This window comes from Xiphophorus hellerii, chromosome 1, assembly GCF_003331165.1.
Source record: "Xiphophorus hellerii strain 12219 chromosome 1, Xiphophorus_hellerii-4.1, whole genome shotgun sequence".
Taxonomy (NCBI): domain Eukaryota; kingdom Metazoa; phylum Chordata; class Actinopteri; order Cyprinodontiformes; family Poeciliidae; genus Xiphophorus; species Xiphophorus hellerii.
In genome coordinates this window covers 32758568-32786526 of record NC_045672.1, presented here as the reverse complement: position 1 = coordinate 32786526, position 27959 = coordinate 32758568, and the positions used below count along the sequence as shown (strand labels likewise).

The following is a 27959-nucleotide window of genomic DNA, read 5'->3' as shown; positions in this document are numbered from 1 at the left end:
ATGCAGAAGCATTATCTGACGGTCCCCCTTCTCCTCCCCGTCGCAGCAAAATTGCCAAGTTTTGACCGGTCTGAGGTAATAAAAGGTTGGGGCTCACTGATCTGCTCCACCTCCAGCTGCTGTGGTTCTGAGTCAAACCAACCTGTTCCCCTCCTGGCCTGTGGGGGCGCTGCACCAAGAACCACTGAAGGAAACGACACAAAAACCTCTGAAGACACTGAGAGCAACTTCCTTCTTCACCAGATGGAAACAAGATGGAGGCGTCAGATTTTAGTGTTGGAGGATTTCTCTTTAGTCTTTGGCTAAAGACCAGGAGCCATTAGCTTTGGTTGTATTTACCCAGAATGCCCTGCGCTGTAGTCCATTTCCTGCTTTTGGAGTGGTCTCCAGTCTGCTTGGCGTTCACATTCAAACAGAACCCGAGTTCACTTCAACGGAACCCAGACTGAGGTTTGGAGGACCAGAGTTAGCTTAGCATTCATACCAACTGCACCGGACTTTCCAAGCAAATGGACTGGAGTCAGATTGAAGTGGACTAAACAGATCTGGAGGGAACGATGAACGCTAAGATGAAGAGACGCTGCAGATTATGGGGTGGCGATGCTGCTGCTGAATGTTGCCATGTTGATATGTTTACCATATGATGATCAGGCAGCATAAATGTGGGCTGATGGCTGAACTTAAACACTCAATATCAGAACATGCTTACATCACTAAGCCACGCCCACTCTGACCAAGCCGGCAGCTGATTGGCTGTTGTGAGCTGGGGGTAAAGGTGAAGACCAGGAGCCTGGGAGACAAGGTGCAGGGCGGCAAAAAGAGAAACTGCTGAGGTCAGGAAGAGGGTCATGTGACCTGTCTGAAGCTGTGACATCATCGTTATCATCATCATCATCATCAGAAAGATGAAGATTTAACTGAACCTAATCTGAAGGATTTAGTCTGGGTCCAGATTCAAATTCAGATTACTGTTTGTGTCTAATCACCTCTAATCCACACACACCCACAAACACACACACACACACTGCTAATGTGCTGTAATCTGCTGCTTTTACCCAACTGGACCCAAACCAGTAACACCAGCCTGACCCTGGTAATCACTGGGTACACGGGTCAGACCCAGACTGGATGGACTTCTGGTTCTGAAGGTTCTGATGGTTGTTTGAGTCTGGAGTGATGAAGAGTTCATGTCTTTATGATGCAACATGATCCGACCCGAACCCAGAGGTTCTGGTCCGGGTCGGGTCGGAGCTGCAGTCGGGGTGTGTGTGTGTGTGGGGGTGTGTGTGTGTGTGTACTTGTTTAACTGCGCTGTTTAGAACCGTTCCTGGCTTACTCACCTGATGAAGACCGACTGCCTTATGGGGACCAAACTGCCGTTCTGATGCGGTTGGCCCCCTGGTCTAGGGTCAGGGGTCAGGTGGTAATTAGGTACTGGTTCTGGTTAGGAATAGATTGTCCGGGACACACATAAACACAATAACAATAACTAAAATGAATAAAAGCCAAATATAAATTCCTAATATGAGTAGAAATACAAATGTTTGTGTGTGTGTGTGTGTGTGTGTGGTGCGTCTCATCTCTTCCTGCAGATGAAAGAGTTGCTAGTTTGATTCCTCAGGGACTCTCAGCCTGAAGCTGCAGATCTGAGCTGAAGACTCAGCGGAACACAACCTGGCTCTCAGGAGTGTGTAGGAGTGTGTGTGAAGGTGTGTGATGGAGCCTGAGCTGATGTGCTCAGGTGTGTCTTCTTGTTCTTCCAGAGAGATGGGAAGTACTCAGGGATCTCTTGTTAAGGCAGGTGGAGATGTTGTTGTGGTGAACTGAAAGGATTAATCAATTATTGAAATAATCATTAACTAAGTCAGTGATTAACTGGAGAATACAGACGTTAAAAGGTGATTGTGGAAAGAATAACATGAAATAATAGAACCACACTTGAACAAAAAAATATAAACATTTTGGATTTAAGATACAAAAGTTTCTTTGTAAACCTGTTTAACCCAGAACCTCCAGAGGCACCTGGAAATAAATCTGGAAATAAATCTGGAAATAAATCACCTTTTTCATCCAGTTATTGATCAGTTAATCCAGAAAAATACTATAGGTTTTTTAGGTGCAGATGCGTCCTTTGCTACAAATGATTAAACATTCACTATTGGAATCCTGTAGTTGTATTTTAGTCAATGAAATGTTTTTTTTATTTAAAAAGGAATTAAATGGGGCGTGCCATGATGGCGTAGCGGTTAGCGCGACCCGTATTTGGAGGCCTTGAGTCCTCGACGCGGCCGTCGCGGGTTCGACTCCCGGACCCGACAACATTTGCCGCATGTCTTCCCCCCTCTCCTTCCCCGTTTCCTGTCAGCCTGCTGTCATATAAGGGGCACTAGAGCCACAAAAGACCCCTGGAGGGGTAAAAAAAAAAAAAAAAAGGAATTAAATTGTTTATTTGCATCTTTTAATGTATTTCTAAGTTTTTATCTGATTGTCAGAATAACTAATGAGTAAAATAATCGCTAGCTGCAGGACTGGTGTGAAGCAGGAGGTTCTGTGGTGTTGGTATTGTTTTTGGACCGGGTCTTTGGACCTGTTCAGTTCCATTTGGTTCTGGTTGGTTCCACTGATTCATCAGTGAAGGAAGTGAGATGGAACCATTCTGCTCCAGTCTTGATTCACGTCTAGAACCGTCAGAACTGCAACAGAACCAGAACAGAACCAGATGGGTAACCTGAACAGAACCAGAACCTGTGTGCTGAAGATTGTGGGTGGGCCTCTCAAGGTCTGGAAATCCTCCATAATCCAGATTAATCCTCTCAATGTGTTTGGTGTTTAAGACCATCTGAAGTCAGAGGAACAAGCTGTCAGTGGGAACCTCATCCCGTCAGAACCACTGAATCGGACCTTCCAGAACAATTAGAGTCCGGGGGGATCAGGAACGCGTCATCCTGCTGATCCAGACGGGTTTGGACTTCCTCATAGTAAAGACTTACAGTCCAGCACTGAAGCAACAAATGCAGGATGTTTATGATGTATTGAAGTCAGAGAAGGAAATCTTAGAAACGTGTTTATTGTGGAATATAATGAGAAATCCTGGTCAAAAATAACACAGAGGTTCTTCACTTTATCACTGGAGGCCAATTTAATCCCATCCAGACTAACAGGTTCTGGTCCAAAAACAACAACTTCTGTTTGGCCAGAATTCAAAACATTTAAAGTGATCCAGGTTTTAATGTCATCATGCAGTGAACATTTATCCCATGCTGGTAGCACACACACACACACACACACACACACACACACACACACACACACACACACACACACACACACACACACACACACACACACACACACACCCACTCAGATGGAGGTCCGGAAGTGAATTTCTCTGGTTCAAAACAAAGCAAAATTGATCACAACGAGTAGCTAATGCACTGACTGGGCTGAAACAGACCAGGCTGTTGAGGATTTACCCGCATGGAGGCGATCCACATAACTAACTAACTATCTGGAGCTGCAGACCTCATATTATCCGAGCCAGAAGAAAGTTTTCAAAAGCCTGGAGAATAAAATCATCTAGTTCCAGGTTGGGTCAAATTTAGGATCAAAAGAATCATTAAATGGCTGTGGACTGGTTTCTGTCTGTGAGTAGTGAGTTGTGCTATTTAAGTAATTAGTCTATGATAACGATGCTAACAACAAGCTAACTCATGTTATTTCTATCAGCTTGGATCTGCCGGTAAATTTCTGTAAGTTTCTGTAAATACAAATTCATGCTGGAGTTGTACGTTAATGTCGAGTCGTTGCTGGATTCAGGTCCAATGTAGGTCAGCCATTAGCAGCGATTTACAGAAACCACATGTTCATGTCTGGACATGAATATATGGCTGTGGAGGTTATAATTTATTTAGCTTTTTATTTGTTTAGCGGGAAAGTCCCATTGAATAAACATATTTTCTGACCGGGACTAGCTAGGGCGTAAAAATAATATATCTTACCTTACATATGAATGCTGGTCTTTCTAAGTAACTGTCCAATAAAATATCTGAAAATACTATTTAAACAATGCGATCGTTGCCTGTTAGAAAGTGGCTGCAAACTCTGGTGTTGTTAGTTTCTGCACCTCCTGTTTTTAGCTGTAGATTGTTGATCCATTTTTCTCCTCTTTTTTGGTAAGATTTTTTAAATTAACTCCCTTGTGACCGACTACCTTCGAAACAAAAAATAACGTTTATCTTTCTCTCTATCAGAACGGCTGGAACAACCGTAAGGACTCAGACTGTAGACATTTTGATGCTGGATCAGCAGAAATAAATGGGCTGCATTTACTTCCAGCCCTCCAACTGCATTGATGTTGGTGCTACGTCATCTGGAACCCAGCAATATAGTAAAAAGAATTGGTCTAAGGACAGAGCCCTGAGGAACTCCATCAGTGTGAGGCAGATTTCTCGTTGACATGAACAAACTGGGCAGCAGCAGATTGTTTTTCCAAGTTAAGTATGACTCCTTCAGATATGATGAGCGCCATTTTCTCAAATTTCCTGGAGTTCAATCACCAGCTGATCCTCTGGATCAGAACCGGTTCGGTTCTGCAGAACCAGACCTGCTGTTTGTGTTTCTGAGAGGAAAACTCACAAAGACGAGAGCCGGGGAGGTGGAGGAGGTAGATTAGGGTGGGGTCTTCACGCCGATTAAACACACACACACACACACACACACACACACACACACACACACACACACACACACACACACCCATCTCAGTCGAGTGGAGTGTGAATAAAGTGTCCTTGATCTGAACCAACTGCTGAGCCCCCCCTCTATTCTTAAAGTCGCCCACCCCCATTCCTAAAATTCCCCCCAACACACACACACACACACACACACCCACGCTCATACACACACACCCTCCCCCTGCGTTTCAGATCACACACACACCCAGAGTGTGTTTTAGCTGGAGGAGATATTAATAATCCATAAAGAAGCTGGTTTCTCTCAATCGCTCCCAGCGGACCCTCAGCAGCTGTCTCACTGGTTCTGGACCGGTTCTGGACCGGTTCTGGACGGGTCTTATCGGAACACATTGAAGCTTTGTTGACACAGAGTTAATGAACGGTGAACAAACAGACGAACGATTCTACTTCCTGTTTCCTCACCTGGAGAAAGGAGTGGAGAGTTTAACCGGATCCGATCCGGTTCTGGATCAGTTCTGGTCCCAGAACCTCTTCCAGCTTTTCTGTGAACTTTGTGTTTAAACTGAGGATCATCAGAGACTCAGACAGTAATGGATCAGAACCAGACCGGGACGAGGTCCGGTTCTGGTCCTTTGTTTTCCGGTGAGGTTCTGACCCGGCTGGAAAGTCTCAGCAGTGATTTGCATCCCGTGAGTCGTCCTCTGTCCAGCAGGACGGTCCGTCCCCATGAGACACAGCGTCTCTTTGTGTCTTTGTGTCCCGCCGCCTGCAGTGAAAGAGGAAGTTCCTGACAAAGAGCCGCTGTACCGACGGCTGCTCCACTTCCTGACCCGAAAACAGCCAGATACCCCCACAGACACCAGAACCCCCACACTGGGACAAACCCCCCCACCCAAACCAAACGGCCTCCGACACCAGAACCATCTTTTTCAAAGTGTCTATTTCAAGTTTTCTAGGTTTTATTATGTCATCAAAGACACACCTGGAGTGTCACCTTGACAAATTCTCCAGTCTCCATGGCAACCATTCAGCTGTTAAAACGCCTGGGTGGACCTAGCCCCGCCTTCAAGGCGCAGCTCCGCTCCTTCACTCTGCTCCTTCAGACTAGCCAGCAGCAATTAGCAAACAGCTGAGGTCATTAAAGGATCTGCTGCTGCTCAGAGCGATGCTGGTAAAAACATAGAGGAGCCATGTTGGATGACTTCCTGGAGGCGGAGCTTCAGAAAGAGCAGAAGTTTTTAGATTTAATTCCGAATCGCAATAAATGAGAATCACGATTTTTGTGTGACTCAATCTTGTGGCGCCCCCTGCTGGCCGGACTCGGACCCAGACCTGGGGTCTCGTCCAGGATCTGGGCTGTGATCTGGTCTGTGCAGGTGAAAGGTCAAGCTCTGGATCCACCAGATCCCTCAGGCAATTATCAGGAACTAACGACGTTTTGAAGAACCATTTACATCAAAACGTTTCAGGCTCCGGAACCGTTACCGTGGTAACATGGACAGAGCCATGTTGGATCCGGGAACCATGGATGTGGTCAGTTCAGCACACATTGCCATGGCAACCTCAACAGACAGTAACCGCCTCATCTCGTGTGTTTCTGTAGATTATGGGGTGTTTCATAAATGGACCAGTTACAGAACCGGGCTGGTTCCTATGGGTCCGGTTGGTTCTTCAGAACCATGTGACGGACTCGGCGAGGTCGGTCCGGTGATGAAGAGCGTCTCCTCTGATGATTAGGCTTCTCGCGCATTTGGACCCAGTAAGAACCGACCCCAGTTGACCTCTCAGCTTTGTTAACTGCTGAGGGAACGAAGGTGGGGGCATTAAGGGTCTCTGAGCTGCTGTTTGGAGTCAGTTAACACCCCTCCACACACACACACACACACACACACACACACACACACACACACACACACACACACACACACACACACACAACCAGAGCTCCTGCTGCTCTAAATGCACTGTCCCTTTAAATGACGGCTTGGTGCAGATTACAGGCGAGGGAATAATGTCGCTGCATCAGGCTGATGATCACCCTGCGCTCCTCAGTGTGTGTATAATTGGTATGTTGCAGTGCAGCTGTCTCCATTCACCAGCTTCAGTTTCACCAAACTTAGAAACACTTAGACTCCTCAGGAACCCGGTGTCAAGGGGTCTGGCAGGTTAGTACCGATCTGACGAGTCGGTACCAGTACAATCAGAGAAACCGGGCTGATGTTTACCTCCACTGTGTTAGTTTGATCATGTGATGGAGATGCAGTGGAGGATCGTGGGCAGTGATGTCTGTGGTTCTGGTTGGGTCCAGATCTGGACTCATCTGGGACAAACAGAGATCCGTTTAAATTCAGAACCAGAGGAGTCCAAACATGTTCAGGTTGTCGTGGTAACAGTCAATACAAATTACGGACAGGTGAGGCGATGCCTGCAGGTGTGAACTTTATCTGAGATCAGAGGGGATGTGTTTCCATCCATCCATCCATCCATCCATCCATCCATCCATCCACTTAACCAGGGTCGGGTTGCGGGGGTAGCAGCTTAAGAAAGGAGGCCCAGACTTACCTCCCCAGCCACTAGTTCCAGTTCCTCCGGGGGAATCCCAAGGCGTTCCCAGGCCAGCCGAGGAACTTTTATTTTTTACCCCTCCAAGGGGTCTTTTGTGGGCTCTAGTGTCCCTTATATGAAAGTAGACTGACAGGAAATGGGGAAGAAAAGGGGGAAGACACGTGGCAAATACCATCGGGCCCGAGAGTCGAACCCGCGACGGCCGCGTCAAGGACCCAAGGCCTTCAAACATGGGCCGCGCCACCCCCTACGCCACCATGACACGCCCGCCAGCCAAGAAACATCGTCCCTCCAGCGTGTCCTGGGTCTTCCCCTCCTCCTGGTGGGACCTGAACTCCTCACCAGGGAGCCGACCAGGAGGCATCCTGACCAGATGCTCCTCAACTGGCTCCTCTCGATGTGAAGGAGCAGCAGCTCTACTCTGAGTCCCTCCCGGATGACTGAGCTTCTCTCTCTAAGGGAGAGCCCAGACACCCTGGGGAGAAAACCCATTTCGGTCGCTTCTATCCTCGATCTCGTTCTTTCGGTCATGACCCAAAGCTCATGACCATAGATGAGGGTGGGAACGTAGATCGACCGGTAAATCGAGAGCTTCGCTTTCTGACTCAGCTCTCTCTTCACCACGACGGACCGGTACAGCGCCCGCTTGATGGCAGACGCTGCGCCAATCCGCCTGTCGATCTCCTGCTCCCCTCTTCCCTCATTCGTGAACAAGATCCCGAGATACTTGAACTCCTCCACTTGGGGCAGGACACCCCCCCTGACCCTGAGAAGGCACTCTACCCTTTTCTGGCTCAAGACCATGATGGCCTCGGATCTGGAGGCACTGATCCTCATCCCGGCCGCTTCACACTTGGCTGCGAACCGCTCCAGCGAGAGCTGCAGATCATGACCTGATGAAGCCAACAGGACCACATCATCTGCAAAAAGCAGAGACAAGATCCAAAGGCCACCAAATCGAATCCCCTCAACACCTTGGCTGATCTAGAGATTCTGTCCATGAAAGTAATGAACAGAATCGGTGACAAAGGGCAGCCCTGGCGGAGTCCAACTCTCACCTCTCAAAAGAGCCCAACTTACTGCCGGCAATGCGGACCAGACTCTGACACCGGTCATACAGGGACCTGACAGTCCGTATCAAAGGGCCCGGTACCCCATACTCCTGGAGAACCTCCCACAGGGCTCCCCGAGGGACACGGTCGAACGCCTTCTCCAAGTCCACAAAACACATGTAGACCGGTTGGGCGAACTCCCAGAAATCTCCAGGACCCTGCTGAGGGTGTAGAGCTGGTCCAGAGTTCCACGACCAGAACCAGAACCAAAACCACCCTGCTCTTCCTGAATCCGAGGTTCGACTATCCGACGAACCCTCCTCTCCAGGACCCCTGAATAGACCTTGCCAGGGAGGCTTAAGAGTGTGACCCCCCTATAATTGGAGCACACCCTCCGGTCCCCCTTTTTGAACAGGGGGACCACCACCCCAGTCTGCCAATACAGGGGAACTGCCCCCGATGTCCATGCGATATTGCAGAGCCGCGTCAGCCAACACAACCCTACAACATCCAGAGCCTTAAGGAACTCCGGGCGGATCTCATCCACCCCCGGGGCCTTGCCACCGAGGAGCTTCTTAACCACCTCGGCGACCTCGTCCCCAGAGATTGGAGAGCCCAACCCAGAGTCCCCAGGCTCTGCTTCCCCAATGGAAGGCATGTCGGTGGGATTGAGGAGGTCTTCAGAGTATTCTGCCCACCGGCCCACAACATCCCGAGTTCAGGTCAGCAGCACACCATCCCCACTATAAACGGTGTTGGTGCTGCACTGCTTCCCCCCCTGAGATGCCGGATGGTGGACCAGAATCGCCTGGAAGCCGTACGGAAGTCTTTCTCCATGGCCTCTCCAAACTCCTCCCACGCCCGAGTTTTTGCCTCAGCAACCACCGGAGCCGCATGCCGCTTCGCCCGCCGGTACTCATCAGCTGCTTCTGGAGTCCCACAGGCCAAAAAGCCCCGATAGGATTCCTTCTTCAGTCTGACAGCATCCCTCACCGAAGGTGTCCACCAACGGGTTCGAGGGTTACTGCCGCGACAGGCACCGACAACCTTGTGGCCACAGCTCCGATAAGCCGCCTCGACAATGGAGGCATGGAACACGGTCCACTCAGACTCCATGTCCCCCACCTTGTCATTCTGTCGAGATTCTGACAAGGTGGGAGAGTTAAAGCTCCATCTCACGGGAGACTCTGCCAGACGTTCCCAGCAGAGACGTCTGGTAGACGTTCCCAGCAGACCCTCAACACGTTTGGGCCTGCCAGGTCTGACCGACTTCCTCCCCCACCACCAGAGCCAACTCACCACCAGGTGGTGGTCAGTGGACAGCTCCGCACCTCTCTTTACCCGAGTGTCCAAGACATACGGCTACAGATCCGATGAAAAGTCGATCATTGAACTGCGGCCTAGGGTGTCCTGGTGCCAAGTGTACATATGGACACCCTTATGCCTAAACATGGTGTTCGTTATGGACAATCCATGACGAGCACTGAAGTTCAACAACAGAACACCGCTCGAGTTCAGATCGGGGGGCCGTTCCTCCCAACCACGCCCCTCCAGGTCTCACTGTCATTGCCTACGTGAACGTTGAAGTCCCCCAACAGAACAAGGGAGTCCCCAGGAGGGGCACTCTCCAGTACCCCCTCTACGGACTCCAAGAAGGGTTGGTAATCTGAGCTGTCGTTTGGCCCATAAGCACAAACAACCCTGAGGCTACCCTCTCATTCACTGGGGTAAACCCCAACGTTCAGGCGCTGAGATGGGGGGCAACCCGCCCTCAGCCACCATCCATCCCACACTGCACCTGACCCCTTTGGCCACTCCCACAGGTGGTGGGCCCATGGGAAGAGGGACCCATGTCTCCTCATCTTGGGTGACCCTACCAGGGTCATGGAGCCCCGACAGCATAGCTGCTAGTATCATTGGGACACTGAAACCCTTCCAGCACAATAAGGTGGCAGTCCATGGAGTGTGTTTACATGTTTATGTTGGTGTGTGTGTGTGTGTGTGTTTGTGTGTGTGTGAGCTTTGTAATGCAGATTCCAGCTGTGGATTGTCTGTTTGCAGCATCAGATTAACTGCAGAGATTAGTGAATGAAGGAAGGCAACCTAATCTGTCCTGAGTGTGTGTTACTGTGTGTGTTACTGTGTGTGTTACTGTGTGTGTGAGCAGCTTTAATGGGCATTAAATCACTGGGTGGCCTATTTATCAGCATCAGTTTCTGCAGAAGAAATAAAATTGGTTCTGCAGTGATCTGATCAAAACCTGCAGGGTTCTGGTTCTGTCTCTGAGGGTCGGTCCATTCTGCTGCAGAGTCCAGTCAATGTTCTGACACAGTTTGACCCAGTTCAGCTTCCTGCTGCTAACATGAAAGGTTCTGTCGGCTGCTGATGCAACAGTGTGGACTGGACCGGTCAACCGGGTCGGTTCAGAGATGATTTGTAGAACCGTCTGGACGGGGATCTTTGGATCAGCTGGTTCTGATAAACTTCCTGCTGCTACAGAGAACCAAACCAGAACCCATCAGAACCAGAACCGACCTGCAGCAGCTGCATCCTCATTAAGCAGCCTCTTGGTCGTCATGGTGATTGATGAGTCGGCACTAATGAGCCGACAGGAAGTGATTCATGGCGTGACCTCACAGGCGACCTCGAAGGCAGATGGAGACCGGACCGGGCTGAACCGGACCCCTTCATGACCTGCAGACAGTTGTCCAATCCGATCAGAGGTTCTGAAGTTCTGATGCAACCCAACAAAATCGGCAGAGTAGATTCCAGCTGGGTCCGGGCTGCAATTTGGTTCTGGTTCTGTTTGTAGACTCTGGGTTTGTCTCAGAACCGGTCTGGAACAGGAAGTGATGCGTGTCTCTGTGTTCCTGCAGGAAGCGCCCCCTGATGACGAAGGCTCCTTCTCCTCCTCCTCAGGTCTCCTCGTCTCAGCAGGTGGGTGGTTACCGTGGCAACGCGTGATGTCACTACGGCAAAGTCTTCCTGTTCTATGACATTCTGATTCCTCTGACCCGGTCTGCTGGTTCTGGACTCCGACTGGTTCTGTTCACTGTAACATCAGGTCATCTCTAACAAAGCAGCTGCAACTGGATCAACCAGAACTGACCCAGACTGACCAGAACAGAACCGGGTCAGGATGGACCTGTTCACCTGGCTGCCGGGTTCTGACTGACCAGAACCTTTAAGCTCAGCTTCCTGGTTCTGGTCCAGAGTTTGTTTTCAGGTTTTTGGCCCCAGATGGACCTGAGGGAATCTGAAGAGACCCAGAACCAGAACCAGCAGCTGGTTTCCAGATCTTCTCTCTTGTCAGACCATGTGACCCGCAGCCTGGTTCTGATTGGCTGCCGGGCCGTCAGCTGTAGCTGGTTCTGATCCAGACTGATGACTTTAATAAAGCTCAATTATGGGACACCAACCGAGGGCTTGGTGTCCCTCCTGGGCCGCCGTAGTTCCTCAGCAGCAGCAGAGCGACGAATGGAGGTGCTTGATTGGACGTTCCCGTTTCCTCCCCAATTACTGAGCGTCACCTTTAACCCCGCACCCCCAACACACACCCTCCCCCACATCAACACCGCACCTCAACGAGCCGTTCACGCTCCGCAGAGCCCCGACACACACACACACACACCCCCACACACAGAGTAACACACACACACACACACACTCCACAGCCTCTTCACTTGTCTTTCACTCTTTGTTTCCCCCAAATACCTGAAACACTCAGACCACACCCACACATCCCGTAACATCAGGTTAAAACTTAATGTAACATATAATTTATATGATTTATAACTATATGATAATTTGTTATAACATAGTGATGTAGTTTAATATAACATAATAGAATATATTCTAATTTTATGCACAGAAATTTTCCCATTTTGAGAAAATAAAGGATTTTTCTTCTTCATCGGTTCTGGTTCTGGTCCAGTTAGTGGGCAGTGAGCCGTTTCTGGCAGGATCCGGACCCGGCTGCAGCTGGACTCTTCCTCTAGTCTGTAGGTGGCGCTAGCAGGCTGACAGTGCTGACGTCAGAGGGAATATTACCCATGATGCATCAGTAGGTATCGAAGTCTCGCAGTAGAAACTTGATGAAAACAGGAAACAGTTTTTATGAAAAAGAGTCACTGCGCTAACAGGGAGGATCATTTATGGACGCAGTGAATGCTGCCATCCACTGGTGGCTCTGTGCCTTACCAGAGGCACCAAACTTGGAAAGGACTCTCTCTGCTCCATGCTAGCTAGCCACCAGCTAGCCGCCTCTACTTCCTGTTCATCACATCTGATGAAGTTTTGCTCGCCTGGTTGATTCTCTCTAAGCCTGTAGATGGAAACATGGTAATTCGCATTTTACCTTAACGACGTTTTAAAAGTTCACATGACAGTTGGAAACATAGTAGCCAGAGGACACTAGCGCAGTTAGATGGTACGTCACCATGACGGCCTGGGCCCTGATTGGGCGTGGTGTCCATGAATGAAGCTGATTGGCTGTTTCGGGAGCCAATCATGTGACTGGAGTCGTGACGCGCTTCAGTCGCAGCGCTGAAGGAGATCCTCCACCCGCAGAAACAAAGATGGCTGACAGAGACGCTACGTTGAGTCCAGAGCTCATCGTGGAGTTGGGGTGGGGAGGCAGTTGAGTGTGTGGGTGTGTGTGTGGGTGTGTGTGGGTGTGTGTTTCCCTAACTCTCTGCAGACTGAATTTAAATGCGACGTTTCAGACGCTAATGCAGAAATCTGCAATCGCCTCATGGACGCCAGCTGCTGCGTCCTCAACTGTCCTGCTGTTTGTGACTGAGACGCTCCAGGCCCAAACCCGGTTCTGGTTCTGATCCGGAACAGGATCAGGACTCTGGGTCAGGGTGGTTGGGACCCTGTGTGTGTGTGAGAGAGAGAGTGATAAATATTGCATGAGGCTCCTGATGCGACGTGGACAAACACTCCCAGCTGAGCTCACACACACACACGCCCACACACACACACGATTTACCGGCAGTGTGTGTGACAGATAAGATGACTAAACACACACTCTCTCTTCACGTCACATTAAACATTCGGCGGTTACCGTGACAACCTGAACTCTTACCTGCTGGGACCTGTCAGCTGTGAACCAATCAGATGGCAGAACCTTCTCACCCGCCGGTTCAGAACCGACTGGACCCAGATGGGGAACCAGAACCAGAACCAGGACAGGTGTTCAGGTGAGGGGGGGCGGAGCCTGAACAGTACCTCAGAACCCGGGTTTAGTCAGACAGATCAATCAGCAGAACCATGAGCAGGTTCTGGGTTCCTGCATGACTTGGACCTGGTTCTGATTGGTTTAGACTGTTCCTACTGGGTCAGAACTGGTTCTACTGGTTTTGCTGGTTGGAGCAGCTGGACCAGTCTGAGGGGTGTGGTCGCTGACCCCCCCATGTCCTGTTAAATATTAATGAGTTGGCCCCGCCCCTCGCCGCTAAGCCCCGCCCCCTCTATATCCCAGAACAATGACAGCTGCTCGCACGCCCTCTCCCTCTCTCTCAGTCTGTTGTTGGAATGAAAACGCGTCGGAGGTGAGTCTCTCTCTCTCTCTGTGTGTGTGTGAATGTCTCGCGCTCTGATTGGTCGGACTGACAGCCGCCTCGTTAACGAGCTTCTGAGGTAATTAGTGACTCTGTGGGCCTTTAATCTGAAAGGTTGTGGAGCATCCAGCCAGCCGGTTAGAGAGGAAGAACAACAGAACCAGGGAGGTTCTTGTTGGACCTCTTTGTGCTTCAGTTTGTGGCATGTGGACCTGCTTTTATTTTGAAAGGTCAGCTTCAGCTCTCTGTGTTCTGCTGGTTCTGGTGTTTCTGCTGGTCCTTTGTTCTGCTGCAGAGACGAAGCGGAAGCAGCAACAGGAAGTTGTCATGCTGGTCTCCAGGAAGCGTTTCCTGGAGGAATCCGAGAAGCGGTCTAGGTGTGAAGCTGAAGACTTCCTCTGGCAGCAAACAAACAGAACTTCAGAGACGGCCGCTCTGAGCCGAGGAGCTCATCAGAACCGAACCGAACCAGAGGTGAGTCTCCGGATCAGAACCTGCTGCAGGCCGGTCCGTTTCTCTGATGGTTGGAGGTTCGGTACATGCTGATATTTCATTTTCCAGATTTTCACACACTCCTTCTTGTTCAGTCTGGACTGGCACCCGATCCGGTCCAGATCCGGGTTCTGACAGCAGTAGAACTTCCTGGTTCTGTTCAGCTTCTTTTACAAACATTGGAACGAGTTCACTGAGCAGAACGTCTTTGTTTCAGTTCAGAGGAAAAAACGACGGAGAATGTTTCTGTTGTTTTGTGGTTGTCACGGTGACGGGTTACACAAAGTAAAAACATTTTCATAAAAGTTACAAAGTGCAGCTGGATCTAACCAGGACTTGGACTAGGACCTGGACCGGTTCCTCCGCTCCTTCAGGGCTGACAGTACAGAGTTCTGGTCCACATGGTTCTGGTTCTGGATGGAGTCCAGAGTTCTCAGTGTTTTCTGGTCTGATAGTCTTCCTCGGCTCTGAGCCTCTTCCTCCACCGGGTCGGTTCTGGTTCTTCTCCAGTAGGAGAACCTGATGTGATGGAACCAACAGAACCTCCAGAATGCGCTGCTTTAGCCTCGTGGTGCTGCAGGTGTGGGCAGGGCTTATGGTTAAACTGCAGGTGTGGGCGGAGCTTTGAAGGCTCCTCCTCTTGCTCTCGTTGACGTTCTGCAGATGGAAAACCAGAATCGTTCTCAGGGTTCTCCTCTGGTCCATATTCAAAATTTTTAACCCGGATCTTAAACCTGGTTCTGGTTCTGGGATTGGCGCCGTTTTGTGGTTCTGCTGCATCGTTCCCCTTCGACTCCTCGGTGTGTTTGTTGCCATGATGACCATTCAAGGAGCATAATGGGATGGGATGTGGGCGCAGCAGCAGAACACGTTCAGGTGAGCTTCTGAGAGGTCAGAGGTCAAACACCTGGAGACACCTGACGGTTCACCATCCGACGGGCTGCAGGGGGCGCCAGAGGCTCCAGGGAAACGGCGGCAATGTGCCGAAGCCGGATGATGAAAGACGAGGCGGCGCAGATCACACACACACACACACACACACACACACCCACACACACACACACACACACACACACAGAGAGAGACAGTCAGTGATGGAATCAGCATCAATATTATTAACGACCATCAACCTTTCTGCTCTGATCACACTGACTGTGTTTCTCTCTCTCTCTCTGTGTGTGTTTCTCTGTGTGTGTGTGTGTGTGTGTGTGTGTGTGTGTGTGTGTGTGCGCGGTATCAAAGTCTTGTAGTTATTAATATTTCATGTCTGCAGTGATCAGTATTCAGTCTGTGGAGCTTCAGAGCCGCAGCAGCTGCAGAGAACTGAAGTAACAGAACCAGAACCAGTCGGTTTCTGGTTCTGAACCAGGGAGGTGCCAGTCCTGTTGGTCCAGAACCAGAACCCTCCTTCACAAAATCCAGGGACCGGTTCTGTTCCGTCTGACTGGATCCAGCTCCAGAGGTTCTGAGGTTCCACATCAGCATGACGGTTTCTATCAGGAGTTCTGGTTCTGATCCGGTTCTGACCTGGTGAGTCCAGAACAGGAGCTAGAAAACGGGCCGGTCCGGTTAGAATCACCAGTCTCTGCAGGAACTGGACCGGACCAGAACCTTCATCCTCTCTCAGAGGTTCTGGTGTTTATCCTGCCGGGTCCTGAGGTCCAATCCAGAAACACTCGATGGTTCTGAGTTCAACCCAGAACCAAAACCTGAGCCAAGCAGGTGGGAACGCAGTCTGATCCGACCGGAACCTTTTATCCGGTTCGCTCCAGAACCGCTCTTCCCGCCGAACCGGGTCGCCTTCAGACGGCTTGTTGAGCTCCTGCTGGAGCGATCGGCGTCGCCACGGCAACAAATTAACTTCCTGTTGGGACCCTGATGATGGCGCCGCGTCGATCTGAAGACATTTAGGAAAACGACTTTTCCTTCTGTGACGGAAATCCTGCTGAGCGTTAACGTGTTTATGTCCAACAGCCAGAACACACACACACACAGAAACACACACACACAGAAACACACACACACACCCAAACACACACACAGAGAAACACACACACACAGAGAGAAACACACACACACACAGAAACACACAGAGAAACACACACACACAGAGAAACACACACACACACCGCGGACGGTGTGTGTGTGTGTTTCTCTGTTTGTGAACAAACAAAGATGAAGAACAGGAAGACAAAGAAAACAAAACTTCTGGGTGGAGTATTGATATGTTATTGATCGATTACTGTATGGTGAATGTTTTGCCTCCTCACTGCTTGAACTGGACCTGCTGCTGGGATTTGATCCAGAACCAGAGGGAACTGGGTCCCTCTGGTTCTGGATCTTCTCTGGTTCCTCCAGCAGCCCAGACCATCACACCACCACCACCGTGTAGCTAGCTTCAGTCCGGGTTGAACCGGACCAGAACCCTCTGTAGCGGTGCACTGCTGTCTCCTCAGAACTTTGTCGTCCTGATGGGTCTTTGAGTCCTTATGGGTCAGAAGCTACAGCAAGTTTGGGATACAAATCTCTGTTCTGGTCTTGGAAACGTTCCATGGAAGCCATTTTCTGGTTGAGTGGTTCTGGTTCTGGTGGGTCAGCCTCCTGTTCTGGTTCTGGTCCAGGTGTGGATCAGTTAGCCCAGGCTGATCGTTTATCTTCAATAGTTTTTAATAACCCAGTCGCTGCGTTTCCATTGGCTGCATAAAAGCACAATTTGACATTTGAAAATGAATTTGCTAAATGGAAAACACACCGATGCTGTTCGCTGGGTCGGGTTCTAAGGTTCTGCAGAGATCCAGTCGGTTATGAAGAATTAGAATCAGGAAGGGACGAGGACATACTCTGAATCTGGTTTGAAGCCGGTTCCAGGGGAAAAACGACCCAGAACTGATCCAGAACCGGTTCCGGAGCGGGTCCAGAACCGGGTACTGGTTCTGGACCCGCTCCGAAACCGGTACTGGATCAGCAGCAGCAGTGGAGCAGCTCCTCTGACTGAAAGTAGGACGAGAAGCAGAGCAGAGGGAGGGAGCGCCGCGAGGGAAGGACAGGAAATGAACAAAGAAAATGAAGAGCAGAGGAACACACACACACACACACACCCCCACACACACACACACACACACTCCGCTCAGCTCCACGGGCTGCGGCGTGTGTGTGTGTGGGGGTGAGCGTGCGTCTGTGCGTGTGTTTCTGCTCTTTGAAGAAGGAGTGAACGAGTCGGCAGAAAAACCACAGAGATAATATGTGGGTGGAGGTGTGTGTTAGTGTGAGTGTGTGTTAGTGTGGGTGTGTGTTAGTGTGTGTGGTGTGTGTGTGTGTGTGTGCCTGAGGTGAAGCAGCCTGTAATCATCACCTCTCTGTGATGAAAGCAGCCGTCGCTCATTAGCATACGGCTGAAACAAAAGCTGAGTTTAGAACAAACTGCTGCGATTAGCAGAGTAAACCGCTTTGCTGCAGCATCCAGCGTTACCGTGGCAACCAGAAGCACCTGGAGCTGCAGCTCCTCTGGGTCTCTGCTGCTGGTTCTGGTTCCACCCCTTCCTGTTCTGGACCGGGGAACCGTTCAGTCAGAACAGAACCTGATTTGCTCCAGAGGTTCTAGATGGTTCTCCGGGTTTGGTTCTGGCTCTATCGGGTCAGGTTGTCCGGATGTTCTGGACTGGTTCTGGTTATGTTGCTGGTTCGAGTTCTGCAAAAGAGAAAAGATGATGGAACTTTCTGGAGGAACTTTAGGAGTTTGGTTTGTTGATGCAGCTTCTGGTTCTGAAGGAAAGTCCGTTTGGACCCGTTTGCAGTCGGATTCCAAGATCAGTTACTGTCGGGTCAGGAACCGGCACAGAACCAGCCTGGGATTAGAACCAGCAACCTTCGTCCCAGACAACTGGGTCTGTTTTCCTGAGAAGCTGGAGGATCAGAACCGAATCCGTTCAGGTGCTGATGGAGCCTGATGGTTCCTTCAGGTTCCCTCAGGTTCCTTCAGGTTCCCTCAGGTTCCTTCAGGTTCCTTCAGGTTCCCTCAGGTTCCTTCAGATTCCTTCAGGTTCCCTCAGGTTCCCTCAGGTTCCTTCAGGTTCCCTCAGGTGTCTCCAGGTGCATTTAGAATGTCGCAGCCTTCCAGGTTTTTGCCTCTCTGCGTTTTTTAGAAGAGAAAGTTCTAGATGGAGTCCGGTTTCCCTCCTCTGCTGCTGTTTCTCACCGTGAGCGGCGCCACCTGCAGGCCGGAACCCAGATCCATGTTCTGGTTCCAGCCGGGACTTTGCAGCTGGTTCTGATCTGGTTAACAGTTCTGGTTCTGCAGGAACACCGGAACCAGTTTAACCCAATTTAGCGCCCGGCTCTGAGTCCCATAACATCCCCGTTTGAAGCGTTGCTGTGGAAACGGGGCGGTTGCCATGGCGACGGGGCTGCAGTCAGACGGAGAAGCGAGTGAACGAGCCGCAGGGCTCAGCCTCACCTGCTCAGGTGGATCTCCTCATGTACTATCGGAGGCGTGAAACATCGCTGTGGCGTCACTGTTCTGATTGGGTTCTAACTGGGTTCTGCAGAGACGGAGCCAGTGGCTGCTCAGACTCTGTGGGCAGAACCGGTCCAGCTTCAGAACAGAACCGCTGGTTTAACAGATTGATGCAGAACACCGACTGATCTGCAGGAGGGAACAGAATCAGAACCGGTTCGGATCCGTCTGGTCAGCTGGTTCAGTGATCGGATATGTTGAAGAAAACTGTGGTGACTGGCTGTCACTGACCTGGTTCTGATGGTTCTGATGGGTCAGAAATTCGGTCCTGGTTCCTGAGGCCTGATCTCGGCCTGCTGATGGCTCCGCCTTGTTTCTGAGGTCACATGACTGTAGTAACCATAGTGTCCTTAAAGCGACACTAACACTGTGACAGATTGACTCCGCCCCCAAAGACACTGAAAACGAACCGACATTTTAGCAACAGATGATGATGATGATGACGATGATGGTAATGACGATGATGACGATGATGGGGGATTTTCTGCCATAACTGGAGAGCACACATTGTCAGTCTGAAAGCAGGATTCATGTTTTTCTTTTCAAAACTTGTGATGCTTGAACTCCAAACTTTAAAATTCACTCTGCTCAAAACTCGTCTCTCTGCTCCGATCAAATCTCCACCAGCAAACCTCTCTGCTGGCTTACGAATCATTTTCTGCTCACACTTGGAACAGAAAAGTACCGTCACCTGGCAAGCTCTCAGCCAATAGAATGCAAGTGCTGTACTGGGTGAGCCAGCGTTCCCTCCCTCCCACCTCTGTTCTCCCGCCCGGCCAATGGGAGTCAGAATTTGAAGTAACAAGGGTTGCCATAGCGACTAGTGAGCATTGATCGATAGCTACTCAGCTTTATGTGATTTGTTTGCAATGTGGACACAGAGTGAAACGGGTCTGCTCTGCTCTGACTATTGGTGAAGGTTTGGTGTTATTAGCTAATAGCTGCTAATAGCTGCTAATAGCTGCTAATAGCTGCTAATAGCGGCTTTCGCTGCTTGCTCAGGTCAGACAGGCTGCGGCCCGGCTGCAGAGCGCAACCTCTCAGCTATTGGCTGAGAGGTTGCCAGGTGACGGTACTTTTCTGTTCCAAATGCGAGCAGAAAATGTTTTGCAAGCGAGCAGAGACGAGTTTTGAGCGCGAGGAGAAAGGTTTGAGAAAGCAGAGTGAATAGTTTGGAGTTCAAAGCATTACAATTTTGAGAAGAAAGACATGAAGTCCTGCTTTCAGACTGACAATGTGTGCTCTCCAGTTATGGCAGGAAAATGACCCCATAGATGATGTCCAGCCTTCATCCCTCATGGTGTCTCCTGTTCTCACCTGTTGCAGGTAAAGAGGAGCTGCCATGTTGGCCTCCTCCATCTCCTCCTCACTCCTCCTCTTCCTCCTCCTCCTCCTCCCTCCTGCTCACCCTGCAGACGCCTCCATGCAGTGGGTGAAGCTGGAGGGCTCCCCCCTCTCCCACCTGCTGCTGGACCCGAGGGCGGGGCAGCTGTTTGTGGGCGGAGTTGACCACCTGTATCAGCTGACCTCTGACCTAAAGGTGATGTCACACGTTAAAACCGGCCCTCTCCTGGACTCTCCGGACTGCCTCCCACCAATCGTTGCTCAGGACTGCCCCTCGGCCACGCCCACTCACAACCACAACAAGCTGCTGCTTCTGGAGGCGGAGCCATTGGCGGGGGCGGAGCCAGGACCGGGGGCGGAGCCAGGAAGCCTGATTGTATGTGGTTCACTGTTCCAAGGAATCTGTGAGAAACGGTGAGTCCCAGTCTGGTTCTGGTCCTGGTTCTGGTTCCACTCTGGTCAGGATGAGCAGTTGAGTGTCCAGATTAGTGTGGTGACCTCTGACCTCAGCCTGGTCTCATGTCTCTGCAGGAGTCTGTCCAACATCTCTCAGCTCATCTACCGGACCTCCAACCCCGTTGACACTCAGTACGTCGCGGCCAATGACCCTCGGATTTCCACCGTCGCCGTGGTGATAACCACCCGGAGCAAACAGGAAGTGGGCATGGCCGGCGGCGAGCTGCGCCTCCTGCTGGTCGGTCGAGGCTACACCAGCCGGGGTCCTGGGGACATCCCACCAATCACAACGCGGCGCCTGCACCCGGTGGCTCCGCCCCGCAAAGCCTTCTCCCAGGAGGAGGAGCTCGGAAAACTCGTCGTGGGAAGTTACTCCGAATACAACAACCACTTTGTGAAGGCTGTTGCCCACGGCGACCACGTCTACTTCCTGTTCTCGCGGCGGGACATGAGGCACACGAAGGAGTACAGGACCTATGCCTCGCGGCTCTGCGCCTCTGACCGCAGCTTCTACTCTTACGTGGAGGTGCCGCTGCTGTGCCGCGGCGGCTACAACCTGGCTCAGGGGGCGTGGCTAGGAGATCTGTCAGGTACACCGGCACTGTTTGTCGTCATGGCAGCAGGGCAGGCTTCCACGCCCATAGCAACGAGCCGCTCGGCGCTTTGCGTTTATACGATGAAGGACCTGGACGCCACGATGCGGCGGGCGCAGGAAGTGTGCTACACGGAGGGAGGGCTTGATAGTAGCGGGCAGGAAGAGGCCTACATCGAGTACGCCGTGTCATCCAAGTGTCTGAAACTCCCGAAGGTAAAAACCGCCTGCTCCCCCTGGTGGTGAGACTTGAAAACTTCGTTTATTACAGCCTTCATACCCCTGTTTTCTAAAAACCGTTTCAAAGCTGAAACCAAAAACTGCAGTGTGGATAGTAATTGTTAGCTGAGGGTTAGCTTATGCTCTTATTTTGAAGTGGGTGAAGTTTGTTTGCAGCATTGCCGTTTCCTCTCCACCTGTTCTGTACCCAGAATGCATCTGTTATACAGTGAATAGTTTAAAATCTACCTATGTCCTGCATGCTTCTGACTGAGTGGAGCTAATTGTTAGCTTCGTGCTTTAGCTTTTTTGCTATATTTAAAAACTTTTAGTCTACCCATAACCTACTGCAGCAATTGATGTTTATCCTGTACCCACAATGCATTGCTGAACAGTAATCACCTTAAAATCCAGCTATATCCTGTTGTTTTCCGACCGAAGTTCTGCCGGGGTCAGTTAGGCAACATCAGCAGAATGAATCGTCTGTTCCAAAGGATCATGGGAGAAATGGCTCCTGGTCTTCAGCCAAAGACTAAAGAGAAATCCTCCAACACTAAAATCTGACGCCTCCATCTTGTTTCCATCTGGTGAAGAAGGAAGTTGCTCTCAGCGTCTTCAGAGGTTTTTGTGTCGTTTCCTTCAGTGGTTCTTGGTGCAGCGCCCCCACAGGCCAGGAGGGGAACAGGTTGGTTTGGGTCAGAACCACAGCAGCTGGAGGTGGAACAGATGATGGTGTTCTGGTTCCAGTAGAACCGGGTCGACCGGACCATCAGGAGGAAAACAGCCTAAAGATCATTCAGTCTCTTCCTCCTGGTTCCTCCGATAGCTCCGCCCCTCCTGTGTTAGCTCCGCCCCTCTGTCCCATGAGCCAGGATCTGTCAGCCCTTCAGCCTCCTGCTGCTCTGCTGGGGGTGAAACTGCAGACTCTGAGGCAAGCTGGTGGCCTGGGATCATCTGCAGCAGCTGCACGGATCATCAGACAGCTGCAGGCCAATCTGACCCAAATACAGCACAGTGTGTGTGTGTGTGTGCACATCGACATGTAAACATCATGTTGTGTCTCTCTCCTCTGAAGGAGTCTCTGTCTGACTACCCGTGTGGGGGGGAACACACCCCCAACCCCATCGCCAGCGCCGTTCCCCTGGGAGTCCCGCCCACCGTCACGCTGAACACCCAGCTGACCTCCGTTACCGCAGCAACAGAGGCCGGACACACCATCGCCTTCCTGGGAGATCGAGACGGACGTCTGCACAAGGTGAACACACACCGGGTGGCGCCGTAGAGTCACCCGATCAGGTGACCCCAGAGGTCACCATAAGGTTCCTCGGGTCTCCAGACGGAGTGGGGACGGTTGGAGCTCTTTTGCTGCCTCTGCGGTTCGGCGGGGGCTGGAGGCTGGGAGTCTGACTGGGGGTCTGTGAGGTGCAGCCGTCTTCTGTACGGTACGGCTGAAGGATGGTGGACGTTTCAGGCCTGGTGGATACGATATTGACTGAACATGGACCAGTAGAACCAGTGGAACCAGCAGTTGAGTGGTTCTGGTTCTGGGGGTCTCCCGGATCAGAACCATGCCATGGGTTCCTCAGAGACAAGCTCAAAAGATCCAACAACTTTACTGAATCATTCAGTCTGACCAGAATCCTGAGAGCCGGTTCTGAAGGTCCAGAAAACCCGTGTTCATCCTTACACACACACACACACACGCCAACACCCGCCCACACACCCCCACACGCACACACACATCATGTATTATTGATGAGTGGCTGCAGGCGGCTTTGTAACTTGCATATGTGTGTGTGTGTGGTGAACAGGTGTTTAGCTGGGGGGCGGGCTCTGGGTGCGTTCTCAGGCTTAAGTTGCTGATTGGTTATTGCTGTCCCAGGTGGATTGTGGGTACTGATGCTGCAGGACGACCCTGAAGGGTGTTAATGAGCTCAGCTTTGATTCGGCGTGTTAATTTTTAATCACACACTCTGCTGCTCCGTCTCCATCACTGATTGGTAACAGAAACTCCTGGCGGCTCCTCGTTCCCTCGCTCATACCTCACATCCGGCGGATGTCGTTGTCATGCCAACCTGCATCGTTTAATGAGGTGAGCTCCAGGATCTGGAACGATGGGATCCAGCCGGTCCAGAATCCAGGTGGCTGTGACATCACAGCGCCCCAGGGAGAGTGTGAAACACAGAAAGGACAAGAGAAGAAGAAAATTTGATCGTTAGATTTTCTGTTCTGGTCAAACTTTGACTTTTTGTAGATGAATTTCTTTCTTTTAAAGTTTTTGCAGCTCACCTGTGAGCAGGTAGAGGGTTCTGTTCAGGACTAACGTCTCACCTGTGCCGCAGGTGTTGGTGCGCCCTGACAGGTCTGGCCATCTATACGGCAGCCTGTTGGTGGACGGGGGCGGAGCCATCGGCGCCGACCTCCTATTGGACGAGAGCCAACGGCACGTTTATGTTTTAACCGACGACCGGGTGAGAGACGCGTCCGTCCCGCTGTCCCTCTGCTGTCCCCGTTTCCCTGTCAGTCCAGTCAGGACATTCGCTTCCTGTCTGTGTCCCAGGTGTCCAAGCTTCCCGTGTCGTCCTGCGACAGACAGACAGACTGTCTGTCCTGTCTGTCCATCAGAGACCCGTACTGCGGCTGGTGCGTCCTGGAGGGACGGTAAGCCTCTCTCACCTGTTCTGTCCTTCACGGTCCTCTAGCGCCATCTGATGGATATCAGGGGAACTGCAGACATGTGTCCTCTGTCTATGTGGTGTCCAGGTGTTCCCTTAAACATGAGTGTGAGCGCCACCTGCTGGACAACCACTGGCTGTGGAGTTTTGAACGGACCAATCAGTGCGTCACGGTGCGGAGCCTGCAGCCGGCCAATCAGAGCAGAGATGAGCAGACCCAGGTGAGATGGATTGACTGGGAGCAGTGGGAGCTAATTGAGCCGGGTTCTGGTTCTGGTTCTGTACCTCGTCCTCTTTGTCTCCTAGGTAACCATGTCAGTCGTCCAGCTGCCTGTCCTCCAGGGGGCGGAGTCTCTGTCCTGCGTCTTCGGGAGCCTACCTCCCCAGCCGGCCGTTGTCATGGGAACAGAGCTCACCTGCCAGTCACCTGCGCCGGAGCTCCTCCCCCCCATGCCGCCCGGAAGCGGTGAGCGAAGGTCGCCTGCAGAATTCCCCGATGCTCCGACCTGCTGCTGAATGACCTCTGACCCCACAGATCACATGGTCCTGCCCGTGTCTCTGATGTTTGGTCACGTGACCGTCGCCATGGGAAACATGACCTTCTACGACTGCGGAGCCGTCAGCCGACTGAACCAGAGTTCCCAGTAAGAGTCCAGTAGCTGCCACAGCAGGAGAGGAAGAGGAGGATAGGGGTGATGATGATGATGATAGTGATGAAGATGATGGTAGTGATGAAGATGATGATGATGGTAGTGATGGTGATGAAGATAATATGATGATGAAGGTGATGAAGGTCTCTCTGTATCTCAGGTGTCTTTCCTGTGTCGGATCCTTCTGGACCTGTAACTGGTGTCCTCTGGATCAGATCTGCACCCACAACCACAGCTGCCCCAGGAAGCTGGTCCTCCACCACAATGTGAGACACCTGACTGTCCTCCTGTCTGTCCTCCTGACTGTCCACCTGTCTGTCCACCTGTCTGTCCTCCTGTCTGTCCTCCTGTCTGTCCTCCTGTCTGTCCTCCTGTCTGTCCACCTGTCTGTCCTCCTGTCTGTCCACCTGTCTGTCCTCCTGTCTGTCCACCTGTCTGTCCTCCTGACTGTCCTCCTGTCTGTCCACCTGACTGTCCTCCTGTCTGTCCACCTGTCTGTCCTCCTGTCTGTCCTCCTGTCTGTCCACCTGACTGTCCTCCTGTCTGTCCACCTGACTGTCCACCTGATTGTCCTCGTCTCTCTCCAGGACTCTCCTGGTCCCGGTTCCTGCCCTCTGGTCTCGTCTCTGAGAGGTTCTGCCTTAGTGCCCATGGGCCTGAGCACCACTATAGTTCTGGAGGGGCGGAACCTGGACATCTACCAGGTGAGCCCGTTTAAAACCTTCAGGTCCAAACTGATCAGAACCCGCTCAGCTCCACAGCAGATCCGGACTCTAAGGTCCGGGTCAGGTTCTGTAGGAACTGTCAGGTCCAATCTCCATGGAAACCAGGACTGATGTGATTGGCTGGTGGTTGATTAACTGAGCTGTTAGCTGTTCAGTTAGCTTGCAGACGTTCCTCAGGTGTGTTTCTCTTTTTCCCGCCGTCCAGGACGAAGCTCAGTACGTTTGTGTTGTTGAAGTTGAGGACGTGCAGCTCAACCTGACGGCTGCTGTGAGGAAAACCGAGGACAACACACACATCTTTACCTGCAGCCCCCACCAGGTAACACACACACACACCTGCAGGTCCCTCCCTCAGTTCAGGTTCCTGAAGCTGCGGTGTGTCCTCAGTTTCAGTACCGCCTCAGCCAGCTGCAGTATTCTGCTGCCATCTACCTGCGCAGAGGACAACGACGCATCGATGCATCACCTGGACTCAGACGTAAGGAACTCACCTGCTGACCCAGTTCTGTAGAACCAGAACAGATTTTTACAGGTTTCCAGTCATGATCCGTTCAGATTATCGGACCTTTAGGTTCTGGTTCCGTCGGTATCAGACCTGACGGATGTTGGTCATTTTTTCTTCAGTCCACCTGTATGACTGCTCAGCCGGCCAATCAGATTGCTCGCAGTGCAGGGCGGTGCCTGAGGAGTACAGCTGTGTGTGGTGTCTTGGAAGCCCCGCCCCCAGATGTGTTTACAGCCAATCATGCTCCGGCTCACCCGCAGACACCTGTCCGACGCCTCGGATCACACAGGTGAGTCCTCCCACCGGGCGTGGGTACGCAGAAGTCTTGTTGCCATGGAAATGTGTCACCGGTCTATCTGCAGGTGCATCCTGTGACCGGACCTGTGGAGGGTGGAATCCTGGTAACAATCACAGGATCCAACCTGGGCACCAGGTACCAGGACGTGGTGGGCGGAGTCAAGGTGGCAGATGTCCCGTGTGTGGCTCAGCCTGAAGGATACCAGATCTCCACCAGGTAGACTCACCTGACTGGACCTCAGTTAACACCTGGCTGCTCACTGCTCCACCTGTCTTTACCTGCCTGCTCACCTGTGTTAGGGTCGTGTGTGAGCTGCAGAGCAGTGGGAATTACCGGGTCGGGAATGTCCAGGTTACCGTGGGAACCACTCCACCTGGCCGATCGACCCAGATGTTCACCTATCAGGTGAGACGGCAGGCGCGTTGCGGTTCTGTTCAGCTCTGCTGGTGCTGACCTCAGGCCCGCGGACCAAAGTTCTCCTGTTCTGGTCTCTCCCCAGAACCCTAAGCTGACTGGTCTGGTTCCAGATAAAGGCCCGGTTTCTGGAGGAACCAAGCTGACCATCAAAGGCCAACAGCTGTTGACCGGACAAACCTCGGACCTGACCGCCTTCCTGGACCGGCAGCCCTGCTTCATGTGAGTTCTGACCCGGGTCTGCTGGGACCGATGGTACTTCCTGGTTCAGTTTGACATGTCTCTGTTTTTCTGTGTCCTCCCAGTTTGAATGAGGTGACCGATTCCCAGTTTGTGTGCAAGACCAGTTCTAGTAATCGGACCGGACCAGTTCCGGTTCGGGTCTTCTTTGGTAAAGCTAATCGGACCGGTCCTGATCTTACCTTTCGTTACCTGGACGACCCTGTCATCACCAAAGCTACACCTGCAGAGAGCTTCTATGCGTAAGGACCAATTACTGTACACTCAAAGTGACGGCCTAATTATGCTACTGCCACAAACAAACTGCTATTTTCTATAAAATGCATAACTTTAAAATATTGACAGATTGTTGCTCAATGTTCATTTTTGACTGGTAATTTTGTACCATCTTCCACTTAGCAGAGAGGGGAGCTAACATATTAAACATTACATTTATTGTAATTTTTCACTCAACCACAATATGCCAACAGATTGCACAGTTTGTAATCCTTAAGCATAAATTAGCAGATGTAACTGCAGTAAATCTGACTTTATGTGACATTTACGCATAATAAGGGTGAACCAACCTGAAATGCAGCCGCAGTTAGCTGCTAAGCTAGCATGCTAGCGCCGGAATGCTAGCACAGTGCAATCAGTCAAGTCTGTCACAATGTGCTGGCAAAGTTTTCATAAATAAACTGGGAACCGTAGATAAAACCGAAATATGCAAGTATAAAGAATTGCTTATGTACTGTTGGCTGCATAAGCATTAATGTAACATATTGTAACACAACGATGCTACAATAAATAAATCATCTTACTTTATGGCTGAACCAACTTTAAATACACAAGCAGTTAGCTGCAACTAGCATGCTAGCGCCAGTTTGCTACCATGGTAGATTTATTTCACTCTCAAAGACATAGCTTACAGTAAACTGTTTGATGCAGTAACGATACATGAGAAAAGAAAACTTTAGGGGAA

The 27959-nt window shown here is 51.2% G+C and overlaps 1 protein-coding gene across 4 annotated transcripts in view; it reads left to right on the top strand.

Annotated features, from left to right (window-relative positions):
- The window catches only part of plxnb3 (plexin B3), a 36381-nt gene that overhangs the window by 2206 nt on the left and 6216 nt on the right, over positions 1–27959 (top strand). For 2 of the 4 annotated variants that reach the window (XM_032566905.1, XM_032566931.1), the window contains exons 2-19: positions 11188–11248; positions 20207–20638; positions 20756–21488; positions 22567–22746; positions 23834–23962; positions 24052–24152; positions 24255–24387; positions 24473–24632; positions 24702–24810; positions 24977–25082; positions 25404–25520; positions 25747–25860; positions 25929–26019; positions 26166–26335; positions 26409–26560; positions 26644–26749; positions 26844–26980; positions 27064–27240. In XM_032566905.1, coding sequence (XP_032422796.1) covers positions 20223–20638; positions 20756–21488; positions 22567–22746; positions 23834–23962; positions 24052–24152; positions 24255–24387; positions 24473–24632; positions 24702–24810; positions 24977–25082; positions 25404–25520; positions 25747–25860; positions 25929–26019; positions 26166–26335; positions 26409–26560; positions 26644–26749; positions 26844–26980; positions 27064–27240 — 3131 coding nt within the window. In that variant the 5' untranslated portion in view covers positions 11188–11248; positions 20207–20222. Of the gene's footprint in view, positions 1–11187; positions 11249–14170; positions 14350–20206; positions 20639–20755; positions 21489–22566; positions 22747–23833; positions 23963–24051; positions 24153–24254; positions 24388–24472; positions 24633–24701; positions 24811–24976; positions 25083–25403; positions 25521–25746; positions 25861–25928; positions 26020–26165; positions 26336–26408; positions 26561–26643; positions 26750–26843; positions 26981–27063; positions 27241–27959 lie in introns of those variants that run through there. The other 2 variants (XM_032566912.1, XM_032566921.1) reach the window with 2 other exon arrangements.